The sequence below is a fragment of the Suncus etruscus genome, chromosome 9 (genome assembly GCF_024139225.1).
Source record: "Suncus etruscus isolate mSunEtr1 chromosome 9, mSunEtr1.pri.cur, whole genome shotgun sequence".
Classification (NCBI taxonomy): Eukaryota; Metazoa; Chordata; class Mammalia; order Eulipotyphla; family Soricidae; genus Suncus; species Suncus etruscus.
The window spans coordinates 69650545-69673788 of NC_064856.1; the positions used below are offsets into that span (position 1 = coordinate 69650545).

General features: G+C 35.5%; 1 protein-coding gene across 1 annotated transcript in view; it reads left to right on the forward strand.

The window, feature by feature from the left end:
• The window catches only part of ZDHHC13 (zinc finger DHHC-type palmitoyltransferase 13), a 54830-nt gene that overhangs the window by 26882 nt on the left and 4704 nt on the right, over nucleotides 1–23244 (forward strand). The window contains exons 6-15 of the mRNA XM_049781122.1: nucleotides 388–452; nucleotides 2222–2384; nucleotides 2598–2723; nucleotides 6152–6285; nucleotides 10148–10248; nucleotides 14376–14500; nucleotides 15427–15489; nucleotides 16311–16404; nucleotides 17155–17238; nucleotides 21098–21255. Of these exons, the coding sequence (XP_049637079.1) occupies nucleotides 388–452; nucleotides 2222–2384; nucleotides 2598–2723; nucleotides 6152–6285; nucleotides 10148–10248; nucleotides 14376–14500; nucleotides 15427–15489; nucleotides 16311–16404; nucleotides 17155–17238; nucleotides 21098–21255 (1113 nt within the window). The remainder of the gene's footprint in view (nucleotides 1–387; nucleotides 453–2221; nucleotides 2385–2597; nucleotides 2724–6151; nucleotides 6286–10147; nucleotides 10249–14375; nucleotides 14501–15426; nucleotides 15490–16310; nucleotides 16405–17154; nucleotides 17239–21097; nucleotides 21256–23244) is intronic.

The following is a 23244-nucleotide window of genomic DNA, read 5'->3' on the forward strand; positions in this document are numbered from 1 at the left end:
TATAATTATGCTAACTGAGGAATTAAACAAAATTTAGAAATTAGGGGCCAGGGCACAGCAAGTAGGCATTTGCCTTGCATGCAGCCAACCCAGGTTCCCCAGCATCTTCTGTGGTCTCCCAAGCACTGCCTGGAATGATCCCAACCACAGAGACAGGAGTAACCCCTGAGCACCATCGAGTGTGAACCAAAAACAAACAAAAATTAGGCAAAAAAAATTTTTTTACTCTATATTTAAAGTGAAATATTTTGTTTTTCTAGTGTTGTTTAAGCCTTTATAGACACACTGGATGTATGGGTTCTATTAGAGTAGGACTTCTATTAAGAGAAGAAAATAAATTTTAATTGTTTTTACATTGATGCTGATTGAGTTTTCTATTTTTTATAGAGTGTAAATATGACAGATTTAAATGGGCAGACACCTCTCATGTTATCAGCTTACAAGGTACTGGGGTAAGTGAACTTAATTGAATTGGCTCATTTCTTGGTTTTGACATGGTTTATTTTCTGAGTATATCATGAAAATATCTCAATCTATTTGAGGTGTACTTCATTCTTGAGCAGAAAAATAAGAATTTTAACCCTATAGCTATGGTGTGAACTTTTATGTAGATATAGTTAGATCTGCACCATTAAAATTAATTTTTTTTTTGGTTTTGGGCCACACCCGGTGACACTCAGGGGTTACTCCTGGCTATGCGCTCAGAAATCACTCCTGGCTTGGGGGACCATATGGGACACCGGGGGATTGAATCATGGTCCGTCCTAGGCTAGCGCTTGCAAGGCAGTTGCCTTACCTCTAGTGCTTCCGCTCCTGCCCCTAAAATCAATTTTTTTCCTGATAGCTTCGGAGAAAGTTTAAAAGCTACTAATAAGAAAAAAATTTGCTTACAGAATAGGCAGATATTCTATTTCATATACTTGTTAATATGATTCACACTTATTTTTAATGGCTACAAGTTTTAATGGTTTCATAATTTGAAATCTAGATGATAAAATTGGTTTCCAGAAAACAATAATATATTAGTTTCTCTGAGTTGATTGCTCTGAAATATTAATTGTAACTTGTTTGTGAAAAAGGTCTGTATGTTCATACCAGGTACTTACATCTCAATTTTTTTCTGTGTATCAGTGTGAGTTGTATGATGTAAGTAACACCATTCATTGGATCTTTGGTATTCTTCTATTTGAGATATGTTAACATTTTTCTCTTTGCCAAGTTATTTCCAATGTCATACTAAATTTCTGATTCTGCTTATACTTAAGACTTCTTTCCTAGGAATTAATTTTTATTCATTTTCCCTTTTGTTCACAGAGTGGTTGAGCCAGGGAATTTTGTCCTCTTCACTGATAGTTAAGAAGTCAAATACATGCTTTAAGATTTTGGTAGAGGAGTTGTAGAGATAGTACAAGGGGTAAGATGATTGTGTTGCTTGCAGGCAGTTTGATTTCCAGCTCCACATAAATTCCCCCAAGCACTATCATAAGTGGATACCTTGGTTCAGAGTTAATAGTAACCTTAAGCACTGTTGGCCTGGCACAACCCCTGGCCCCTCCTCTAAATTATTTTTCTAGAATAAAGTGAACAATATTTTATTAAAAGAATCTCAATTTGTTATGGAGAGGAAAGTACTGGTATAAGTGTACAAGTATTTTTATTAATTCTGTTTTAAAACTTAATGTAAGCCTTTTATTTAATAGCTGGTTGGAAGGAGAATTCAAATTTAGTTTTTTGTTCACCTATTATTTAACATGCGATTGGGGCCACAGCCGCCAGTGTTAGGGGGACCACAGTGCTTTGTGTGGGTTGGCCACATGTTGAAAAGCATCTAATCACTGTATTCTCTCTCCAGCCTACATTTAATCTTTAGAAGGTAAATTGCATAGTATTTCACATCAGAAAAGATAAATGCGCACTTAAAAAATAGTGAACCAATAATAGAAGAGCACCATGAAAGACAAAAGCAATTTTGTACGATATTAATGTTAAAATAGTATTATTTCTATAGTAAATGCCTCTTAATAATGTCTTTGGGAGATGGAAGAGGAAATCACTTCTATTAGTACCTAGAATAGAACTCTGCATAAAGAATTTTCTGTTAGTTCAGAGCTCTTCTTAAATAATTAAAATGATTCATCAACCTACAAGACTTGTTATTTGCATTTGCACTTCTAATCATCATCTGTTTGTGCCGTCCTCTTTTTTTATTGTTTTGAGACAGGCCAGAACCAACTGGATTTCTTTTAAAGTTTAACCCATCCCTCAATGTTGTTGATAAAATACAACAGAACACTCCACTTCACTGGGCAGTTGCAGCAGGAAACATTAGTGCAGTTGATAAACTATTGGAAGCTGGTTCTAGCCTTGATATCCGAAATGTTAAGGTATGACCAGGTATTTATCTCCCTTAGTTTATTATTTCTTCAGTTAGAAAAGTGACATATTAATACAAAGATGAATTAATGTATTGAGTCTTTATTTCTTAAGAGATTTTTATATAAAGTATTTTGTAAAATTTATTGAATTTTACATTATAATTTATTGAAGTTTGCAATATTATTTATTGAAATATAATTGATCTTTTTCTTTTATGTAAGGGAGAAACACCTCTTGATATGGCACTACAAAACAAAAATCGACTGATTATTCACATGCTAAAAACAGAAGCAAAAATGAGAGACAATAAAAATTTCAGAATATGGAAGTGGCTGCAGAAATGCGAGGTATACTTAAATGTCACCTATTCAATGGATGATAGAACTTGCTGCTCATTTGGTTTTGTTTTATAAGGCATCTTGAGATACTAAGGTGTTGGCTATGTGCTGCTTTGTACTTATCAATTTTATCTTTCCCATTTATTCCACAATCCAATATTGAAAAGTGGTTCTTTCTTGGTCTTCAACTAGATGACTACAATATTTGTTATCTTGTGAATATTATAGAGCACTTCCATAAATGAAATAAATAGCTCATAATATTAGAAGCAAAAGGAAAAATACCTCTTTATAAGGAGTTTTGAAGAACTTAAAGCTATTTCTTTATTTGGACGGGATTATTTTGTGGGGGAGTCACACCCGGCAGTGCTTAGGAGTTACTCCTGGCTCTGGGCTCAGAAATTGCTCCTGGCAGGCACAGGGGACCATATGGGATGTCGGGATTCGAACCACCATCAGTCTTATATCAGTTGCATGTAAGGCAAATGCCCTACTGCTGTGTTTTTTCTCCAGCCCCTTAAAGCTATTTCTTAATAAATTTTTGCTCAAAAGAAAAAACATTAACATTTAGAGCATTTTATATTAGAATCATGAAGAATTAGCTTTTCAAAATTAATACTGTAAATTTCAGCCACATGATGTCACTTTATAAATTAAAAGTATCTGGAATTTTAAGAGCTGAAATTCACATTTTATCCATGTTTTAGACTTGCCAATTTTTCCCTGTGGTACTCAATTCACCCTGTAGTGAATTGAATCAGTAGAGAAAGTTAAAAGTTCAACTTGTTCTCCAAGTATACTTGCAAATACAATTCAAATTATTAAAATAGGATAATAAAAATAAAATAAAAATAAAATGATTTAATTGTATGATGTTTAATATTTTCAATATATTTAGTGTTCATTTAATAATAGTAATAAATGAATAACTATACTTTCAGAATGACCCTAAGTTAATAATGAATGTTAAATTCTATGCAGAAGGTCATCTTGAATACTATTCTATTTTACATTTGTATATGTGGAGAGAGAAAAAATAATTATTCTACAGTCTCTTTTGCTAATTCCTTTGTTTCTCCCTTATGCCTTAATCTTATGGTGACCCAGGATTTTCTTGTTGGACATCTTTTTCATCTAGCCATTTTCCTGGTGATTTTGTGCACTTCAAGTTTTTTTAAATACTGTATCTATAAGTTGACTCATTCCCAAGTTAACTCAGACCTTACAGAAAATTGTACTTGACTTTTCTGGTTCATTATCTGAAAGTCATCTTCAACAAAACATATCCAAGTGAAACATATGAACTTCCACCCTTCCATTCATAGTCTCCCATCATAATAGGTCGCAACTCCAGCCTTTAGTCATCTTTCCCTTCCCTCTGTCACAATTCCTATTCAGTCCAAGAAAAAATCTTGTTTGCTGCCTCACAATTTGATGCCTACCACCCCACCACTAACTAGCATTTTGTTCTAGCCTCAATTATCTTTCCTGTGGATTACTGTTGTCTGACATCTCTACATTCTATCTCACTGCTAATCTGTTCTCAACTTTACTGCCAAAGAATCTTAGAAAATCTAAGTCAAATGTTTTTATTCTATTCAGGATTCACTGATCTTACCCTTCTGGGGGGAAAAAGCTAGAGTCCTTACAATGACTTACAAAGCCATGTGTGACCAATTCTCGTATCACAAAATTCACTGCTAGAATTTAAACCCTATGAGAAAAAGGCCCCAAATTTATTGATGTTTTTCAAGGAACTAGAATTGTTCCTAGCATACCATATGGACTGGAATATTTGTTGAATAAATAAACTCTGAATTTATTATATCTATAATTAAAATCATAAATCCATATTTAATTCTTATTTTAAAAAGAGTTGAGGTAGCTCCTGTTACCAGGGCTACCAGTAACCCCTGCTGGGTGAGGCCCTCCAAAAAGAGTTTAAACTTTCTTTTTTTTTTTTGTTTTTTGTTTTTGTTTTTGTTTTTAGGCCACACCCTGCAGTGCTCAGGGGTTACTCCTGGCTGTCTGCTCAGAAATAGCTCCTGGCAGGCTAGGGGGACCATATGGGACACCGGGATTCGAACCAACCACCTTTGGTCCTGGGTCGGCTGCTTGCAAGGCAAACGCCTGTGCTATCTCTCCGGGCCCAGAGTTAAACTTTCTAATGTTAAGTTGTATTATCATATATGTTAAGATTAGACACACTTTTGGAGTCAGCGAGGTGGTGCTTGGGATAAGGCGTCTGCCTTGCAAGTGCTAGCCTAGACGGAGGTTCAATCCCTCTCCCCCCTCAGTGTCCCATATGGGACAAAAATATGCCCCAACCCAGAGGCGATTTCTGAGCCTATAGCCAGGAGTAACCCCTGAGCATCAAACGGGTGTGCCCCCCCCAAAAAAAAAAATTAGACACACTTTAGATATTTAAAAGTCATACTCAAAATACAACTAACAAGAAGTAAAAGTTGAAGAAGATGAGCAAAATATGTTTTCTCCATTTGCTACAACGTATTTATTGCTTTCAGTAGTTAAGAGAGTGTGTGGCATTCTTAACTGTGGTGCTCTATTTTAGGACAAGACAGTCAGACTACTATGTTATAGATGTTTCATTCTTTGAATCTTGCTGCCAAAGTTAAACTTGGATAATTAGCATCCTGAGAACATGTTGCAGTCATTAACATCCACATGACATTTGTATTCACTTCTTGAAACTCTTTTCTCTGGCTTCTCTAAAACCTCTCTTACTTTTGGTATTCACCATTTCTGGTCATTTATCTTGATTACTTTTGAAGTCTTTCTTATTTTCCTTTTAAATGTTTACAGTGGCCAGGATTCTGCCCCTTTTGTGAACAGACCTTGTGTTATTCGTTCCTGGGATTACTGCATATAACAGATAACTACCAAACGTTCGTGTTAGTGAGAGGCCTGCTTTTCTGACACCTGGATATCTCTTAGATGTCCTTAGACATTTAAAATCCCACATACCCGAACTAAGCTAATTTTTACTGCAACCCTCTTTCTTTGTTAGAAAATGGCACTATCCAGCACCCAAGTTGAAACTCTTGTCTTCGACTCATTAAGTTTTTGGTGAAGAGACCTTTGTTTTGCTTTATGTTTTCTGACATAATACTGTTTGAAGAAATTATTTTTTGATAATGTCAACTATTATTGGTACTTTTCTAAAAGACCCTACCATTTGTTGGTGAGGAAACTAAAAGCAAAATAAAATAGGTTTCAGCAACATTTTATAAAATGTAAAGTTTTAAGTTTCAAGTTTTGTAATTTAACTTCAAGTTTGTAATTTGGCATTTTCAAGAAAATTTGTATTATGGTATTATATTGGTTGTTAGATATTTAAGATATCGCTATTAAGTTAATTATAGTAGATACTTAGGAGCTAAGATCCAAAAGTTCTAAAATTCTGAATCTTTTAATAGCTCTTCCTGCTGCTGATGTTTTGTGTGCTTATCATGTGGACTGTTGGATACATATTGGACTTCAATTCAGATTCTTGGCTTTTAAAAGGATGTCTTCTAGTAATATTGTTTTTTCTGACATCTTTATTTTCAAGGTGTGTATATTAGTCTTTGCAAGGCTGGCTATTATATTTCACATTTTATTGCTTATTTCTGTTGTTGAATAACTGGAATCAGATTTTTATTGAGTTATAAATGTTACCACATAGAAATATTACCTGGGTTGGTGGGAGATTAGGGATTTGCTAGCAAATGATTCAGCTGAAGGCAAATGAGACAATTTGCTTGAACAGAGAATTGGTAGAAAATAAAGATCCCAGCTCACATTTTGAAGTTTATTTTGACTTTTTTTGCATCTTGAAACATTTTTGCCTATTTTTCAGAAATAATGTGGTTTTTTTCTATAAAAGTCTACATTTGTTTTAAACTGATTATTTATAGCCCTTACTATGTTCAGTTGAAACATCCAAATTAAAATTGTAAGAGGTTGTAAAATACTAACTATGGTATTGATCTATTTGTGAAGAAATATTTGTACTTGATTATATTTGGTATGGACTTAAGTCAAGCTTTATTGTATAGCTGCTTGACCTGAAACAACTTGCTGCCTACTTCTCTGTGCCTCGCTTTCTTCATCTATAAATTGAGAATCATTTTCAGAATGTATGCCTCACAGTTTTTGGGGGTTTTTTTGTTTTCGTTTTGTTTTTGTTTGTTTGTTTTTGGGCCACACCCGGCGGTGCTCAGGAGTTACTCCTGGCTGTCTGCTCAGAAATAGCTCCTAGCAGGCACAGGGAACCATATGGGAGACCGGGATTCAAACCAACCACCTTAGGTCCTGGATCGGCTGCTTGCAAGGCAAACGCTGCTGTGCTATCTCTCCGGGCTGTACCTCACAGTTTTATATAGATACAGTGATTAGAACTATGGTTGACACACAACTGTAAATAATTATGTCACATTTCAGTCAATTCCCTTTCTTGTAAATTGACATTCAGTTTCTTGTGAATAATGGATTTTTTTCTTTTTTTTTTTTTTTTTTTTGGTTTTTGGGCCACACCTATTGGTGCTCAGGGGTTACTCCTGGCTGTCTGCTCAGAAATAGCTCCTGGCAGGCACGGGGGACCATATGGGACACCAGGATTCGAACCAACCACCTTTGGTCCTGGATCGGCTATTTGCAAGGCAAATGCGGCTTTGCTCTCTCCGGGCCCTGCATTCAGTTTCTTATGTGAAAATGGATGCCATTCTCTCTATATTGTCATCCTTTATTTGTCTTTCCACCTCCCCCAGTTTCTGCACTTCCCTCATTAAGCCCCTTTCTTCATCGTTTCAATAAGCACCCCACACAAAATCTTTCAAATGGTTTCCAGGATTCAACTCCTCCTTGCCAGTAGTTCATCCCAACTTAAAATACTACAGTAGGTTTCTTTGTCCTCACAATAACTCCTTACCTAATAGGTATAATGTAATTCATTTCCTTCCCTCTGACTTCATCACTTCTTTCTTCCCTTCACTGCTCTCCTGCCTTCTTTCTGTTTCTAGAAGTAGTCAAGCTCATTCTGACTTGAGGTTTTAGCTCTTGACTTGTCTTTATCAGAAATATTCGATACCATATCTTCATATAACTGGAGATATCATTCAAGCCTCAGCCCCACCTCCTTAGTGACATTATCCCTGACTCACTGCTGTGTCATTCTATTTATATTTTTCATAGTGTTTATTTAATCTCTTGTTTCCTGAAATGTAATGCCCATACATGTAGGATACTTGTCTCTCCTGTTGAATTTTTTAATTCACTAAAGAAATACATGATGTGACAACCCACAGAAATGAATCTAAAGGAAAATTTGGTGTTGCTCTCCTCAGAATATGATTTTAGATGTATTTATGTTTATTGACTTGGAGCATTTCTGAAATAATCATGAGCAGATTGTGTCTAGGACAAAACAAAATATTAAAGGAATTTTACTGCTTGGTCACTCAGGAGCAGTGTAGGTATCTGGAATTTAATTAGAATTTAAAAGTAAAACAATGCTAAATTTTTTTGAGAAAAAATAGCCTAAATTGTTTGCTACTCAGAAAACCTGTAACTTAGAGACAGTCCTTAATTTTCCACTAACTGAATTGACGTTATTTCCAAGGAAAACTTGAGCCAAGAGTCACAAATACTGACTTTGTTATTGTTGTTCTTTTTTCTCTTGGGGGGTGGGTTTTCCAAAGGGTCACTAGGAGACTGCTCACTTAGGAAGAGCACTTCAAATTTTATTTTAGTGGAAACTCACATTATAAAAAATATATTAATATAATTAATAATATAATATAATTATATAATTAATATATTATATATACATATATATGGAAACTCATAGTGGTGAATTGAGGGCTTCAAATTCTTGACTTGGCATGTGAACACATGAATTTGTGAAATGAATGTGAAATGAATCAGAGGGAGAGGGATAGAAAAAAATCATCTTACTCATTTATGGGATATAAGAAAAATAAAAGATAGTATCGTAATAATATTCAGAGATAATAGAGACTAGAGCCAGGAGGACCAGTCCGTGGTAGGAAGCTTGCCGCAGATACTGGAACAGTGTAGTTAGGGTAGAAAAAGTACTGTTAAATGATATTTGGGAGCTGCAGATTTATGCATGTTATTTTTATTTCTCCCATTCTCCTCTGTAGTCTCCAGTTCATGGGGGTTGATGCTTGACCCAGGCCTTAGCAGGCTCTTATAATTTAAATAGTTCACCTGCTACTTAATTGGATCAGCAGACAGGTTATGCTGTAAAAGTTCTTAAAAGTTCTTAACCTCTCCATTCAGCTTTGTTCTAGAAGCATTATTAGGTAACTGATGTTTGGCACCTTTAGTTCTTTTCAACTATTTTTTCATAATTATCTTATGATTTTTCTGTAAAGGGGAACCATACCAGTCTGTGTTCAAGGCTTATTCATAGATCTATGCGTAGGGATCATTCCTGGCAGCTTTGGGGCACAACATGCAGTGTCAGGATGCAACACAAGCGCCTTAATACCTGTACTGTTCTCAAACACCATATCCTTAACATCTTGATAGCTTTTTTATAATTCTTTCATATCCATCATTAACCATTGTCTTTTCCTGATACAAAATTTAAAATATGTCAAGGAAAATTTTACTTTTGCAAAATTTTACTATGCTGCTTATTTAATATGAAAGTTTTTTTTCTTTTAAAGCTACAGTGTTAGACATTTGAAAAAGTTATGTGCTGACGTCACACAGCTTGTTACCCAAGTGAAAATTTTTTACACATTCTGATGATGAGAGGCAATTATAGCTTTTGTGTATCTTTCCATGTCTAATGTATCTTTCTCGGGTTGTTTGTAGGATGAAAGTGCTTAAGTATAAGCACCTGTTCTATGTTTCAAACATGTACTGCTAGCCTCGAAAGCTTGTTAAATGTGAAAGTAATCATCAGGTGTTGCATTTTGTAAGATTTTGAAAATGTAATAGGCAAAAAAAGAATATATGTCTTAGTGAAAATTTTTAAAGACTCATTGAAAACAAAATTAGAGCATTTTTTGTTATTTTGTTTTTGGGTCATAGCAGACTATTTTCAGTACTCCCAATTCTGTGTGTTCAGAGGCCACTCCAAGAGGTGCTGGGGAGACCAACCATTAATGGAGAATTACACCCAGGCCTCCCACATTTAAGGCATGTGTTGTTCAGTCCTTTGAGCTAGCTCTCAGACACACTTAAGAATTCTTGTATTTCAGATTTTAATATGTAGTATATACGGGGTAGTATGGAGGGCATTTATTGTATAATGGGAAGTACTCAATAAGTACTAGTAAGTACTCAGAAAGAATGTCATCATTTACAGAAATAATGATTACTGTTGTAAAAGGATAATGAATTAAAATCAATGTGAATCATTTTTTTTCACTGACACTGTTTATTCTGTTTTCCTTTAGGTCCTTGATCGGATATAAAACCCTTGTGTACTTACCAACAGTCTTTTTGCTGAGTTCTATATTTTGGATATTTATGACATGGTTTACATTATTTTTTCCTGATATCCTTTCATCTTAAATTTAAATGCATATTAATTTCGCCTTTTAAGTAAAATGCCATTATTAAAAACTTAGATAGTAGAAGAAATCCAGGGAATCAATTCATTGTTGTATTCATTTAATGATCTCTTTTTGAAGATGTTTAGTGTTGGGAATGTGCCCTATTGTGGAAGTGATTCTCAGCTCTTGAAAACCATAGTTGTCAAAAAAAAAAAATGAGTAGTAGAATGAATTACTGTTTTACTGAAATCCATAAAAAATTGTATTGCCTTGAGAGTCTTTCTTGGTGAGATAATTCTTTTTACTTGATCAATACTTGTAGTTAATTAGTAAATTGTCTGGTTACAAAGATTACCTGTTTGGGAGGATTAAGGAAAAATATTGACTTTCTGGTAATAGTAACAGTGTTTTTATCATAAGAAGTGATTCTTAGACCATCGCAAAAAATAAATTGAATTTATCCCAAACATATGTGAAACAAATTTTAAAAATTCTAATGTAGTGCAGCGCTAGGGCGTTTTCCTTGCACACTGCTGACCTAGGATCACGGTTCGATCCCCAGCGTCCCATATGGTCTCCCAAGCCAGGAGTGATTTCTGAGCGCATAACCGAAAGTAATCATTTGACTTTTGTCAAAAATATTTATTAGAGGGGCCAGAGAGATAGCATAGAGGCAGGGCGGTCACCTTGCATGCAGAAGGAAAGTGGTTCAAATCCCAGCATCCCATATGGTCCCCCGAGCCTACCAGGAGTAACCCCTGAGCGCTGTCGGGTGTGACCCAAAAACCAAAATAAATAAATAAGTAAATAAATGTTTATTACAGCTAACCTTTGTTTGTTTCTTTTTGTTTGTTTGTTTTGTTTTGTTTTTGTTTTTTGGGCCACACCCGGCAGTGCTCAGGGGTTACTCCTGGCTGTCTGCTCAGAAATACCTCCTGGCAGGCACGGGGGACCATATGGGACACCGGGATTCGAACCAACCACCTTTGGTCCTGGATCGGCTGCTTGCAAGGCAAACACCGCTGTGCTATCTCTCCGGGCCCTGTTTCTTAATTATTAGCTTGGGATCAGCATTTTAGATATGAATCTTATTCAGTATTTAATGAAGGCTTAAATTATGTCATTTTATGCTATGAAATTTATATGTAAACAATAGTAGCTAAAATAGTAGCCCAGCAAGCATCAAAATCACTTGCTTGAGTCATAAGAATAATAATCTAGAATCATTTAGAGGTTATTAATATGATACTGAAAAGAAATCGACATTTGTGTTTATCATTCATGAGAAGTGGCATTTTAAAATACTGTTTTAATATTGAGCAATATTTTTACATTGAATAATGAATACCTTATTTTACATTTTGTACAAATGCTGAAAAAATGTTTTAGTTCTTCCAAAATTGGAAATTTAAAAATTTACTATAATTTGAAAACAGTATTCAACTGAGTTTAACTAGAAAATATTCAGTATTCATGAAGGTGGCTTTAGACTAGAAGAATAGTTTTCATAGTATCATAGGATCTTTTGGAGTTGACCAGATGGTATATTTCACTTGAGTGTATAAAGTATAGTTATAAAGCCATTGATCTAGGCAGCTGTGGATCTGCCTGCAGTGGTGAGGCATTATCAGTCAGTAGGTGGCACACTACCCTCATATCTGTGTTTTTCAAGCTGTTATTGAGTGCTGTTTGAACTTCCCTGAGTTGCTGCTCGTTAAAGACCAGTCCTGATAGATAAGTCATTTCATATTTATCTCACAAGCACCTGGTTCATTAAGAGAAAGGCTATAGGGCAGCATTTCTCAACCAGAAGCCATATGGTCCCTCAGGATATTCCAGGAGGGGCTTTAAATATATAAATGGTGGGGGGGGGGTATCAGATTAGAGGCCCAACTGATAGAACAGGTGAGAAGGGCACAGGAAGAAATAAAGTTAAAAGAGAGCTATAGTTGTGAAAAAGATGAGAAACACTGATTTAAGGCATCCTTCTTCTGTAGGCTGGTACTGATCCAAAAGTATAGGAATTTTGAAACTACTGGTCTAGGGCACTGTGTGAGGAAGAAGATGGCCTTGGAATAAATATGATTTTGAGTTTGGGTTCTTATCTGTACTAGCTAGGTACTATTGAGCAAGTTGTTTAACTCAGTTATTAAAAAATTGGGCACATAGGGCTCAAGAGATAGCATTGGGTAGGGCATTTGCCTTGCATGCAGAAGAACGATGGTTCGAATCCCATCATCCCATATGATCCCCCATGCCTGCCAGGGGCAATTTCTGAGTGTAGAGCCAGGAGTAACGCCTGAGCACTGCTGGGTGTGACCCAAAACAACAACAACAACAACAAAAATTTGGGCAGTTTTTCTGCAAATTGGGAGTGATGCTGACAAGGTCATGAGACAGACAACTGCAAGGAGTACTGTTTTGATGCCAGTAAAATGCTGAACACAGTCCCTGTTGCATAATTGGTATTCTGTAAATATTATTTATTTCATTATTACTCTTAGGAATAGTGTCAATTTGGAATTAATGCTGAAATTAAGTTTAAGGACAGCTATAGGTTGACTTGCAAATGATCAGTTTCCCATGGTGCATTTTATACACTTAGGAAGTTATATATATGATGTTATATGGCATGAAAAAATTGAGATATAAGATCTGACTAGTGCGTTTGAAAGTAAGAAATGAAAGGGAATGGAGAGTCACTGAATGTTAAATTTGTCATTTTGGCTATAGTTGAGTTCAGTTTGAAAGGCTTAAGTACATAAGTTAATCTTACTGGGTTCCAGAGATTTAACATTTTAAACCTGTGTCCTGTTTATGTTCTGAAACTTGTGTATCTTTATTCAAGTCACTTAAGATAGAAAGAACCTACAATTTTGGATAAAAGTAATGTGAACATGGATCTAGCAGTCAGAGAAGACTCTTTAATGTGTTTTTTGTTTTGTTTTGTTTTGTTTTTTTAGTTTTTGGGCCACACCAGCGTTGCTCAGGGGTTACTCCTGGCTGTCTGCTCAGAAATAGCTCCTGGCAGGCATGGGGGACCATATGGGACACCGGGATCCAAACCAACCACCTTTGGTCCTGGATCAGCTGCTTGCAAGGCAAACGCCACTGTGCTATCTCTCCGGGCCCAATGTGTTTTTTTTTTTATTTATTTATCCTAAGTCACCTTTGTTAAAATCCACTTTCATATACTTATCTGAACCCTAACTCTTTTCTTAAAGCCAGGCCTATCTGCAAATGAACCAGTAAGATTTGTACCTATCTGTGGTTGTACTGGGTTTTATGGTGGAGACCAAAGCATTTCAAACTGTTGTGTGGTATATGAATCCTTAGGGATCTTGTTAAAAATATAGAGTCTGATTCTTCAAGTCTGAGATGAGGTCTGAAGTTTTGCCTTTCTAATAAGCTCCTCCATTAAACCATTGCTGTGGGAGATAGCAGTGAAACATAACTCGAATGACAGGGAATTAGAGACTGTTTGTTCCTACTCCCCAAGTTTAGCATAAGACAGGTTGGCCATTCATTGGAAGGCAGTTATAATTACTGTGTTACTAATCACTTATGCTTAGAGAATTAATTTACTTATTACTGTATGCTCATTTGTCTGTCCCTAGAACAAAACTTTACACTTTATAGGAAGTATTTGTGCCACTTCAAAAACACCTCCAAGTGGGTGATATTTCATTTTGAAATATATTTTCTTTATCCATAAATCCTGCCTTTTCAAAATACTTGATTTGCGATCAGTTTTAAGATAAAAGAAATTTATTTTTGTATGATTTGATAAGTGATCAGAAAAACGTTTTCTAGATAATTGAAAGAAAGCCACAGCTACCATATTAGATTTATTTGAATCTTGAATTTCTTTTTAGTCTTTAGACTGTTCCTCACATGAAACCATTCCTCCTATCAATATTTCATGAGTTTCAGCTAATGCAGAGGGATTAATTATTAGCAAACCATGAGTAAGTTTCTGACAGATTAGGATATAGGCTGATGAGATCAGGTATTTGCGTACATATCAAAGATCAGGATAAAATGCAGAGAAGTCTCCTAGGAAAGTTGCTTACGTTCTACTACACTGACCTTAATAGAAAGTTGATATATTCCTTAACTTTATTTTAACATTTGGCAGGCTCCCCTGTCTATTTCACTTTTATTCTCAGCATAATGGGCTTTCTCTACTTTTTCTACAAAACTTGGGCAACTGATCCTGGCTTCACTAAGTGTTCTGAAGAAGAAAGGAAAATGGTGAGCTTTCTCTGCATTGTTACTTATTTTTTTCGCAGTGTAGAAAACATAAACTTTAGAGGTCATAATCATGTTGGCTTTTGTCTTGTCTGCTTGTCTAAGTGTCTGACAACTAAAGATGTGATGTAAACATGAATGATTAGATCTGCAAAAATAATTTTTCTCCACTGACACACTTACTATAAAAATCTCTAAATATATTTTTGCTTTTCATTAAAATAATACTACACTTAGATATGTCCCAGTTTTTTCAACTGTTATTTCTGTTTGCAGATATAGATATATTGTCTGCTTTATAAAATAAAGTGTAGGGTAATGATTATTTACCTGAAATAAGCCCTTTGGAAGATGAATAGTGAAACTACCCCAGAGTAAGGGACTCCTGTCCCTTGTTGGCTGAGTACATGCCTCTTCTCTTCTCAGCTGTGAAGTTGACAGAAGATATTGCATGTCTTTTAATAAATGTGAATGTTTAGGTGTTTGGGAGCGTGTCATCTTCTTTGTTAGCTACTGTTCCTGAAAGAATGAACTCTTGATGCTTATGATCTTCACTTCTGTATTTGGGTGGCATTTTGTTCTTTTTTTATTAAGTCTATAAGGAACAAAAGCCACAGGCATGTGAATACATGCATGTGTGTAGATGTACTTACTTTTTTTTTATTAGATTTTTACTAGAAAATGATTATCATTCATGGAAGGAATAGACTGAAATGTAATTTTTGTGTGATCAAATGCATTGGCTATGGTTGTATAAATGGGTGACCTTGAAAAGTCATATTATTTCAAGCACAGAACAAATTGGTGGCAATGACTCCAAATTGCTTTTTTAGTTACCTCCATGGAGAGAGCTGTGAGAATGATATATAATCATGCATTGTGCATTGCTTAATAAAGCACAATACTAAGTCAAATTTCATGTCTTTCAGAATATCATCACCCTTGCAGAGACTGGCTCTTTGGACTTCAGAACATTTTGTACATCATGTCTTGTGAGTGAGTCTTTTATTTATATTTTTCTCATAGTAAAGGCAAATTCTTAGTAACATTGACAGGTATTTGTCAACATTTATTGTCTATCTATACACCTTGTTTTTACCAGGTTGTAAATTGCATTTATGACACAAAATTTTTCTGCCTTCACATATGTAAGAAAAATGCTATAGTTTCTTGAAGTTGCCTATGGTTAAATACTGTTGTGAACAATCCATGGGTATTTTGATAGATTTTTTGTTTTGTTTTGTTTTGTTTGCTAGCAAGAACTTTTTATGTTAGGGATTATATTAATCAAATTAAATGTGAGACAGAGACACATACTGACGAAAGAGCACTCTTAGTTGAAACTTTTTCTTTTCTATTTGAGGAATCAAGACCTAGAGGGAAAGTTTGTTTTGTTTAGGAGTCACACCAGGCAACTCCTTGGGGTTCCTCTTGGTTGGGAGGTTGGGATTTGAACCACAGTTTGTCCCAGGTTAGCTCCATTCAAGGCACTAGAGGGAAAGTTTAACTTTCTTTAAAGTATTGGCAGATGAAAAATATAATTCAAATTTCCCTTTTACTTATTCTTTTATATAGTGCTGCTTCATTTTTCCTTAGCCACCTGAATACACTCTGGAATTCAGAAGTCCTTTATGACCATGTAGACACATGGAAGTAAATATTAATAAGGCTTTCCAGGGCCTATTTGTGAATTGGTGACCTGTTTAAGAGTATATATGATAATGTCTTTGTTTATGACTTAGGAATAAGATTTTGCTTGTGATTTGTTCCCACTTCTGATTTCTGCTTTGACATCTCTTAATTGTCCACTTAGATAAGGAAGCCATTAAGATCAATCCATTGTCATGTGTGCAACTCCTGTGTAGCCCGATTTGATCAACATTGCCTGTGGACTGGACGGTGCGTAGGTGAGTGACTAAAGACTGAGTTTTCCATTCACCAAGGTGAAGCCAAGCTTATGTTTAATTATGTTTGTGTCTTGATAGAAGAGGATGGAAGGGAATATGTTTTGTAGATCTTTTTTATTAAAAGTTCATCTTTAGATAACACTTTTGGAAAATTGATAGTAATATCATTTAAATATAATTTCATCATTTATAAAGTATTTTTATACATAACATCCTGTTTCATCATCATACCTGTGAGGTTGCTTCTCATCCTGTCTCCAACGTCTATAAAAGGTAGCACTTAAAAAAGTGAGGCTAGATTACCTGGCACCCTCATCCTTTCTATGCTTCAGTAGACCTTTCTCTAGCTAATGATTGCACCTATTTTGCTGTTCCTGTTTACTACAAAATATTTAAAGCTGCTTCCCAGTTTTGTTTTCTCTGTTTCCTGTTCAGACCAGCCCTTGATAGTAAGATGCTGACTTTTATAACCAGGAAGGAAAAAACATAGACTTTTATTTACCAAAATCTTGTAACAGACCATTCTAGAGCTATATATGCTTATAAACTTAGTTCTATACTCTGCAAAAAGTATTTTCTTTCAGAAAAGTAATGTTAATTAACATGGATAAACTGAACTATCAGCTGTTTGGTTTTCTCTTAATGGTATTTAAAGGCAAAGTTACCCCTTATATATATTTAGTAAAGTCTTAATGTAGAAAATTATAGTAAAAAAAAGTCTTAACTATGCTGTTTTTCTTTTTGATAAAGGTTTTGGCAACCATCACTATTACATATTCTTCTTACTTTTCCTTTCCATCGTGTGTGACTGGATTATGTATGAATCTTTCATCTGTAAGTATAAATTTTTGTCATAGCAAACTCATAATATACTTTGTCTTATAACTTCCATATTATGACTGTTAGACTATCAATCATACCCCTAATAAAAATGAAACACGTGCGGACTGGAGCAATAGCACAGCAGGTAGGGCTTGCATGTGGCTGATGCAGATTTGATCCCTGGCTTGATCCCCGATGTCTCATATGGTCCCAAGAGCCAGCCAGGAGTGACTTCTGAGTCTAGAGCCAAAAGTAACACTGTGCACCATCAGGTGTGCCACCTCCACCCCAAAAGAACAAAAGAAAAGAAACACATCTAAGTTTCTTAGCATTGGTAAACCACAAGATATGCTAGAACAGGGGCTGGAGAGTATAGCAAGGACCTTGCCATGCATATGCTCTCCCTAGTCTTCGATATGAGCACTGCAAGGAATAATCAGTAAGTATAGAACCAGAAGTAAGCCCTGAGGACCACAGGGTGTGCCCCCAAAAAAAGTACTAGAAGAAGTTATCTGTTAGTACTTTGAAACAGATTGTACTCTAAAGTGAACTTGATAATTTGAGAATGGATCAAAACACAAATTCATTTAAGGCTGATAGAGAATTATTTTCAGTGAAGTGAGGGAAAAGAACCAGAAAGTTAGGAGAGTTTTTTTTTCCCTTGTGGATTTTTTTCCCTTTAATATTCAAGTCCAGGGGCCGGAGTGGTGATCCTGGGCGTAAGGTGTTTGCCTTGCATGCACTAGCCTGGGACAGACAGCAGTTCGATCCCCGTGGTGTCCCACCTGGTTCCCCAAGCCAGGAGCAATTTCTGAGCATATAACCAGGAGTAACCCATCTGCATCAAGGGTGAAAAGAAAAATTTAAGTCCAAACTCTCTCTTCCTTGTGACTATTTTTTTCCAGTAAGTTTCCAAAATAAGTTTTCTCAGTACTGTTCTCTAGCTACCCAGGTACTCTCCTAGAAACATAGTTTTACAAGTTTTGTCTGTGTTTTCAGTTTTAGGTATTATCATTAATACCTACTGAAAAAAAGTTGTTGTTTTTTTTTCCTTTTTGCTTTGGGTATGGATAAGGCTCCATTCAGCACCTTTCCATCCTGGTGGTCTCTGACCTTTAGGGAAAGCTTTTATGACTCAATGTTACTGTCTCCATCCAAAATGTATCGTAATAACAAAGAGGTTGTGATCCTTCATTTCATTTCGTATATAAATTCCTGAGCACTGGAATTTTAAAAAACACTTAGATTATGTCCTGTGTTGTAAGAAATAAAGGATTTTTTTTGATCGCTGCTTCTGTTGAAAGAACTGCCCTTTTATGGCCTGACAATAAAGCAGATTCCTGGAAAACCTTTTTAAGCTGGCCCAGGGACCAACTTGTACCTTGGACCTGATCCTAGGAGAGAAAGCCAAATTTTGCACTAATCTTGTCTCTCCCTCTTCACTAAAAATAGTCACCATTGTTTGATTTCTATATCCTGCATAGGACTGTATTTGATATGGACAAATAATTTTCCATAACATTTATTCTCTCCAACTTGTTTCCTCATTACATGCATTGGTTCTTCTTTGTCTTTCTTCTCTGGCTCTGAACCAATTTGTACATTGGGTTTTGTTTCTTAGAGTCTCACTTAACAATTGCTTAAAACTATATAGACTAGCAGGACACTTTTTTCACTTTTATCTTATTTATATTCTAACAATAGTTTTTTAAACTGAATGAGGAAGATATCAAGCCATTTAACATTATCTTACCATAAGAGAAAATTCACTTCTGCTTTATTTTTCTAATGAGGCTTCACCACTATCCCATCTTCTATGTTTATCATTAACCTTTCTGTTTCTAGAGCCCTGTTTTGCTCTCCCTCCTTCTCAGTAATCTAGTTTCAGCTTCTTTGGTTCTGTACAGGATCCACTTATTTTGTATTTTGTGAAGTATGTTTTGATATAGACAATTGGTAAGGAAGAAAGATTTTAAATCAGTGTTAAATAGAATTTTGTATGATCAGGGCTATCTAAAGAGGAAAACAGTTGACTTTAAAAAATGAGTCTTCTGTCACTAACCTATGAATACTTGATTTATTACTGGTGGCACTAGAGGTAAGGTGCCTGCCTTGCTTGCGCTAGCCTTGGATGGACCGTGGTTCAATCCCCCGGTGTCCCATATGGTCTCCCAAGCCAGGAGCGACTTCTGAGCGCATAGCCAGGAGTAACCCCTGAGCGTCACCAGGTGTGGCCCAAAAACCAAAAAAAAAAAAAAAAAAAAAAGAATTTATTTTTTACTATATATTATTAAAATATTTTATATTACATAGGATAATGTGTATTATTTTCTGAAACCATATTAATATTTAACATTAATTAAATCTGATAATTAATTCTGTAGAAATTCTAGTGTAAAGTCATGTTGTTATTTTTTTCTTTTATTCCTGAAAGAGTGTAATACAAACCTCTATGCTAAAAGAAAATGGATATTTTTCCCCACTCAGCAGCTTTTTTGCCCTGCCTATTGTGGAAAAATGTAGTCTTTTTTTTTTTTTTTTTTTTTTTTTTGTCATATTGGATGCATATTTCTTTGGTCTTCTAATGAGAGCTCTAAAAGTGTGTAATTTGCTTAACTTGTTACCTTGGTTGTTACTCTTAGGATGATTGCTCTTTGGAATGCTTCTGCTATATTTTCATGAAAGGTGGTTTAGAATGAATAAATTGAGACTTAGAAAGAATAGGAAATAGAGTTTTAAGACTGAAATAGGCAGATAGACAGATAGTTGATAGATAGTCATAAATTCACTTTTTTTCTCCCCGAATCTCTTTAAGTGCTGCCTTAGGAAAATATCTAAAACTACTTATCAAATTGTCAGAGGCATTAGAACACCTGCCTCAAAGTACAGAACTAGAAAATTCTCATTTTAAAAATAATCCATCCTTGGGGCCAAAGAGATAACACAGCGGTAGGGCGTTTGCTTTAGACGCTGAATGACGGTGGTTTAAATCCTGGCATCCCATATGGTCCCCCGTGCCTGCCAGGAGCGATTTCTGAGCATAGAGCCAGGAGTAACCCTTGAGCGCTGCCGGGTATGACCCCCCCCCAAAAAAAATAATAATAATCCACCGTTTATGAATGGCCATGGTACTTATAAAAGTCATTGGCATTACATAACTGATTATCTGTTATCATGTTATTGTATATTTAATATTATGAAGGCCATAATGACATAAATATAGATATTCTTAGAATAAAACTTTGCTGTGACTATAAGAATTTGGCTCTCTGTTCTTTTCCTTGCTTTGTCTTATAAATCTTCTCATCTGCCCTTTCTCTCTCTTTAGGATGAATAATAATACCAGTGCAGAAATGTATATAATTTCTGCTTGCTATTAGGCGGTATCTATAATTTCTTATACAATATATAATTTCTTAATGATTTGTTGATCTGAACTCTTAAGTATTTATATTCAATTCTAATAGGCCCATTTCTGGCTATAAAGTGGATAGAGTAGAACACCTAGGACAAATATTTATTAAATATAGTTGTTAGCAGTTGTCAAGTCCATGACCATTCATTTTTGGCCAATATCTTTTATGCTGAATACACTGATATAAGTGATGGTTTTACAGACTTATTTGGCTTTTATTCCTTCACTGTCAGCTACTTAAAATGCTATCAGTAGCCTTAATAGTGCAGTGCCCTTTTTCCCTTGTAAAGTAGGTCAGCCTAGGAAGAGAAAATCTTAAGTTGAATTCTGATCTGTCCCATCATATCTTTCTTTTTTTTCTCTATAAATAGGAATGCACTGATTTTATCTTTTTTGAAGAATGATTATATGTGTGATCTTTTTTAAATAACAGGTTTCTTTTATGTGGATTCACAGATTGGTCAAATCATTGTGCCACAACATTCCAAGAAGATGGACTCTGGACCTACCTCAATCAGATTGTGGCCTGTTCCTCTTGGGTTTTATATATTTTTATGCTAGCAGCTTTCCATTTCTCATGGTCAACATTTTTATTGTTAAATCAACTCTTTCAGGTATTTTTCATCTTCTTTTTCAATTGGGCTGGGGCACAGAATTGGGGCTATACCTAGTAGTGCTTTGAAGCTATTCCTGGCTTTGCCCGTAAGATTGACCACCAGTGTGGTCCAGGTATTGAACCAGAATTGGCTGTATTGCAAGGCAAATTTCTTAACCCCTGTACTATCTCTCTAGCCCCATATTTCTCTTATAATGTATTTGAGTAAAACTTCAAGTGCTTTATATTCAAGAAAAACTTGAATTCCAAATCAGAAGACTTGGATCTTAAATTCCATCTTTGTCATTTATTTACTTTTTGGTATAGGCATGTTATTGGTTCTTGAATCCTAGTTTTCTTGTCAATAAAATAAATATAATAATGCCAATCTACTCAGAATGAGTAGAATAATACAATGTTAAGTGTTGGACCTGCAAGTTACCTAACCTTGCATCTTTTTTTTTTGTTTTTGTTTTTGGTTTTTGGGTCACACGCAGCGTTGCTCAGGGGTGACTCCTGGCTGTCTGCTCAGAAATAGCTCCTGGCAGGCACGGGGGACCATATGGGACACCGGGATTCGAACCAACCACCTTTGGTCCTGGATCGGCTGCTTGCAAGGCAAACATCGCTGTGCTATCTCTCCGGGCCCCTAACCTTGCATCTTTATTTTAGAGAAAAGGGTTCAGAAAAACAGGTGGAATTTCTCAAGGTCACCCAATGAGAGGCAGTATCAGAACTAAAAATTTAGGGGTTTTAACACTTCCATTTATACAACTATCACGGAATGTAAAAGAATGGCTTAAATTATAAAAGTGTTGTAAAATGTGAGATTTTTCTTCCCTCACTTCTAACCCTGTTTGTTAGATAGTACATTCTATATGCGTAGGTATGTGGAAATGGGAAGAAATGAATGCATTGCTGGCAAAGGACATTGTAACTAACCACTGTAATGGCTATTATAGAGTTCAAGCTACAGAGTAATTACCATCTTCAACTTTTATAAGGTTTCTGTTCTTTTCACTATTGCTGTGGTCTGCCTTTATGAGGTGGACAGCCATAATCAGTCTGAGTTCATTACTGTAAGATCTTTGGGGACTGAAATCATTCCACTTTTATGGGTAATACCAATTCTAAAATAATAAAAAAAATTATAAAGCTGGAAATGTTCAGGAAAGGAATTTGGTTAATAATATTGACTAAACTGAGGTTTCTAGCATTCATCCTAATCTAACCCTCTAACTTCTGCATACTCTGATAGTAAGAATGGTTATTAACTTCAGTGGTTATTAATATTCATCATCATCATGTAAACAATGATAGTTACATACCCTCTATATATCACAAAGCACTTTTCTATCTCAGTTCCCAACAGACTTTTGTGGCATATTTTATTTTATATATATATATATATATATATATATATATATATATATATATATATATATTCAATTTTTCATTTTATGTATGTATGTATGTGTATATATATACACACACATACATACATGCATACATACATACATACATACATACATAAAATGAAAAATTGAAGAATACATTTCTTGCAACCATTTGTTTAATAAGAAGTAGAATTAGGGGCCTGAGAGATAGCATGGGTGTAAGGCATTTGCCTTGCATACGGAAGGACAGTGGTTCAAATCCCAGCATTTCATATGGTCTCCTGAGCCGCCGGGAGCGACTTCTGAGCATAGAGCCAGGAGTAACCCCTGAGCACTGCCAGGTGTGATCCCCCAAAAAAGTAAGAAGTAGAATTAAAAATAAAACCTGGGGGAGCCTGGAGAGATAGCACAGCAGCGTTTGCCTTGCAAGCAGTCGATCCAGGACCAAAGGTAGTTGGTTCAAATCCCGCGTGCCTGCCAGGAGCTATTTCTGAGCAGACAGCCAAGAGTAACCCCTTAGCATAGCTGGGTGTGGCCCAACCCCCCCCCCCAAAAAAAATCCCTGGGACCGGAGGGATAGCATGGAGGTAAGACATTTGCCTTGCATGCAG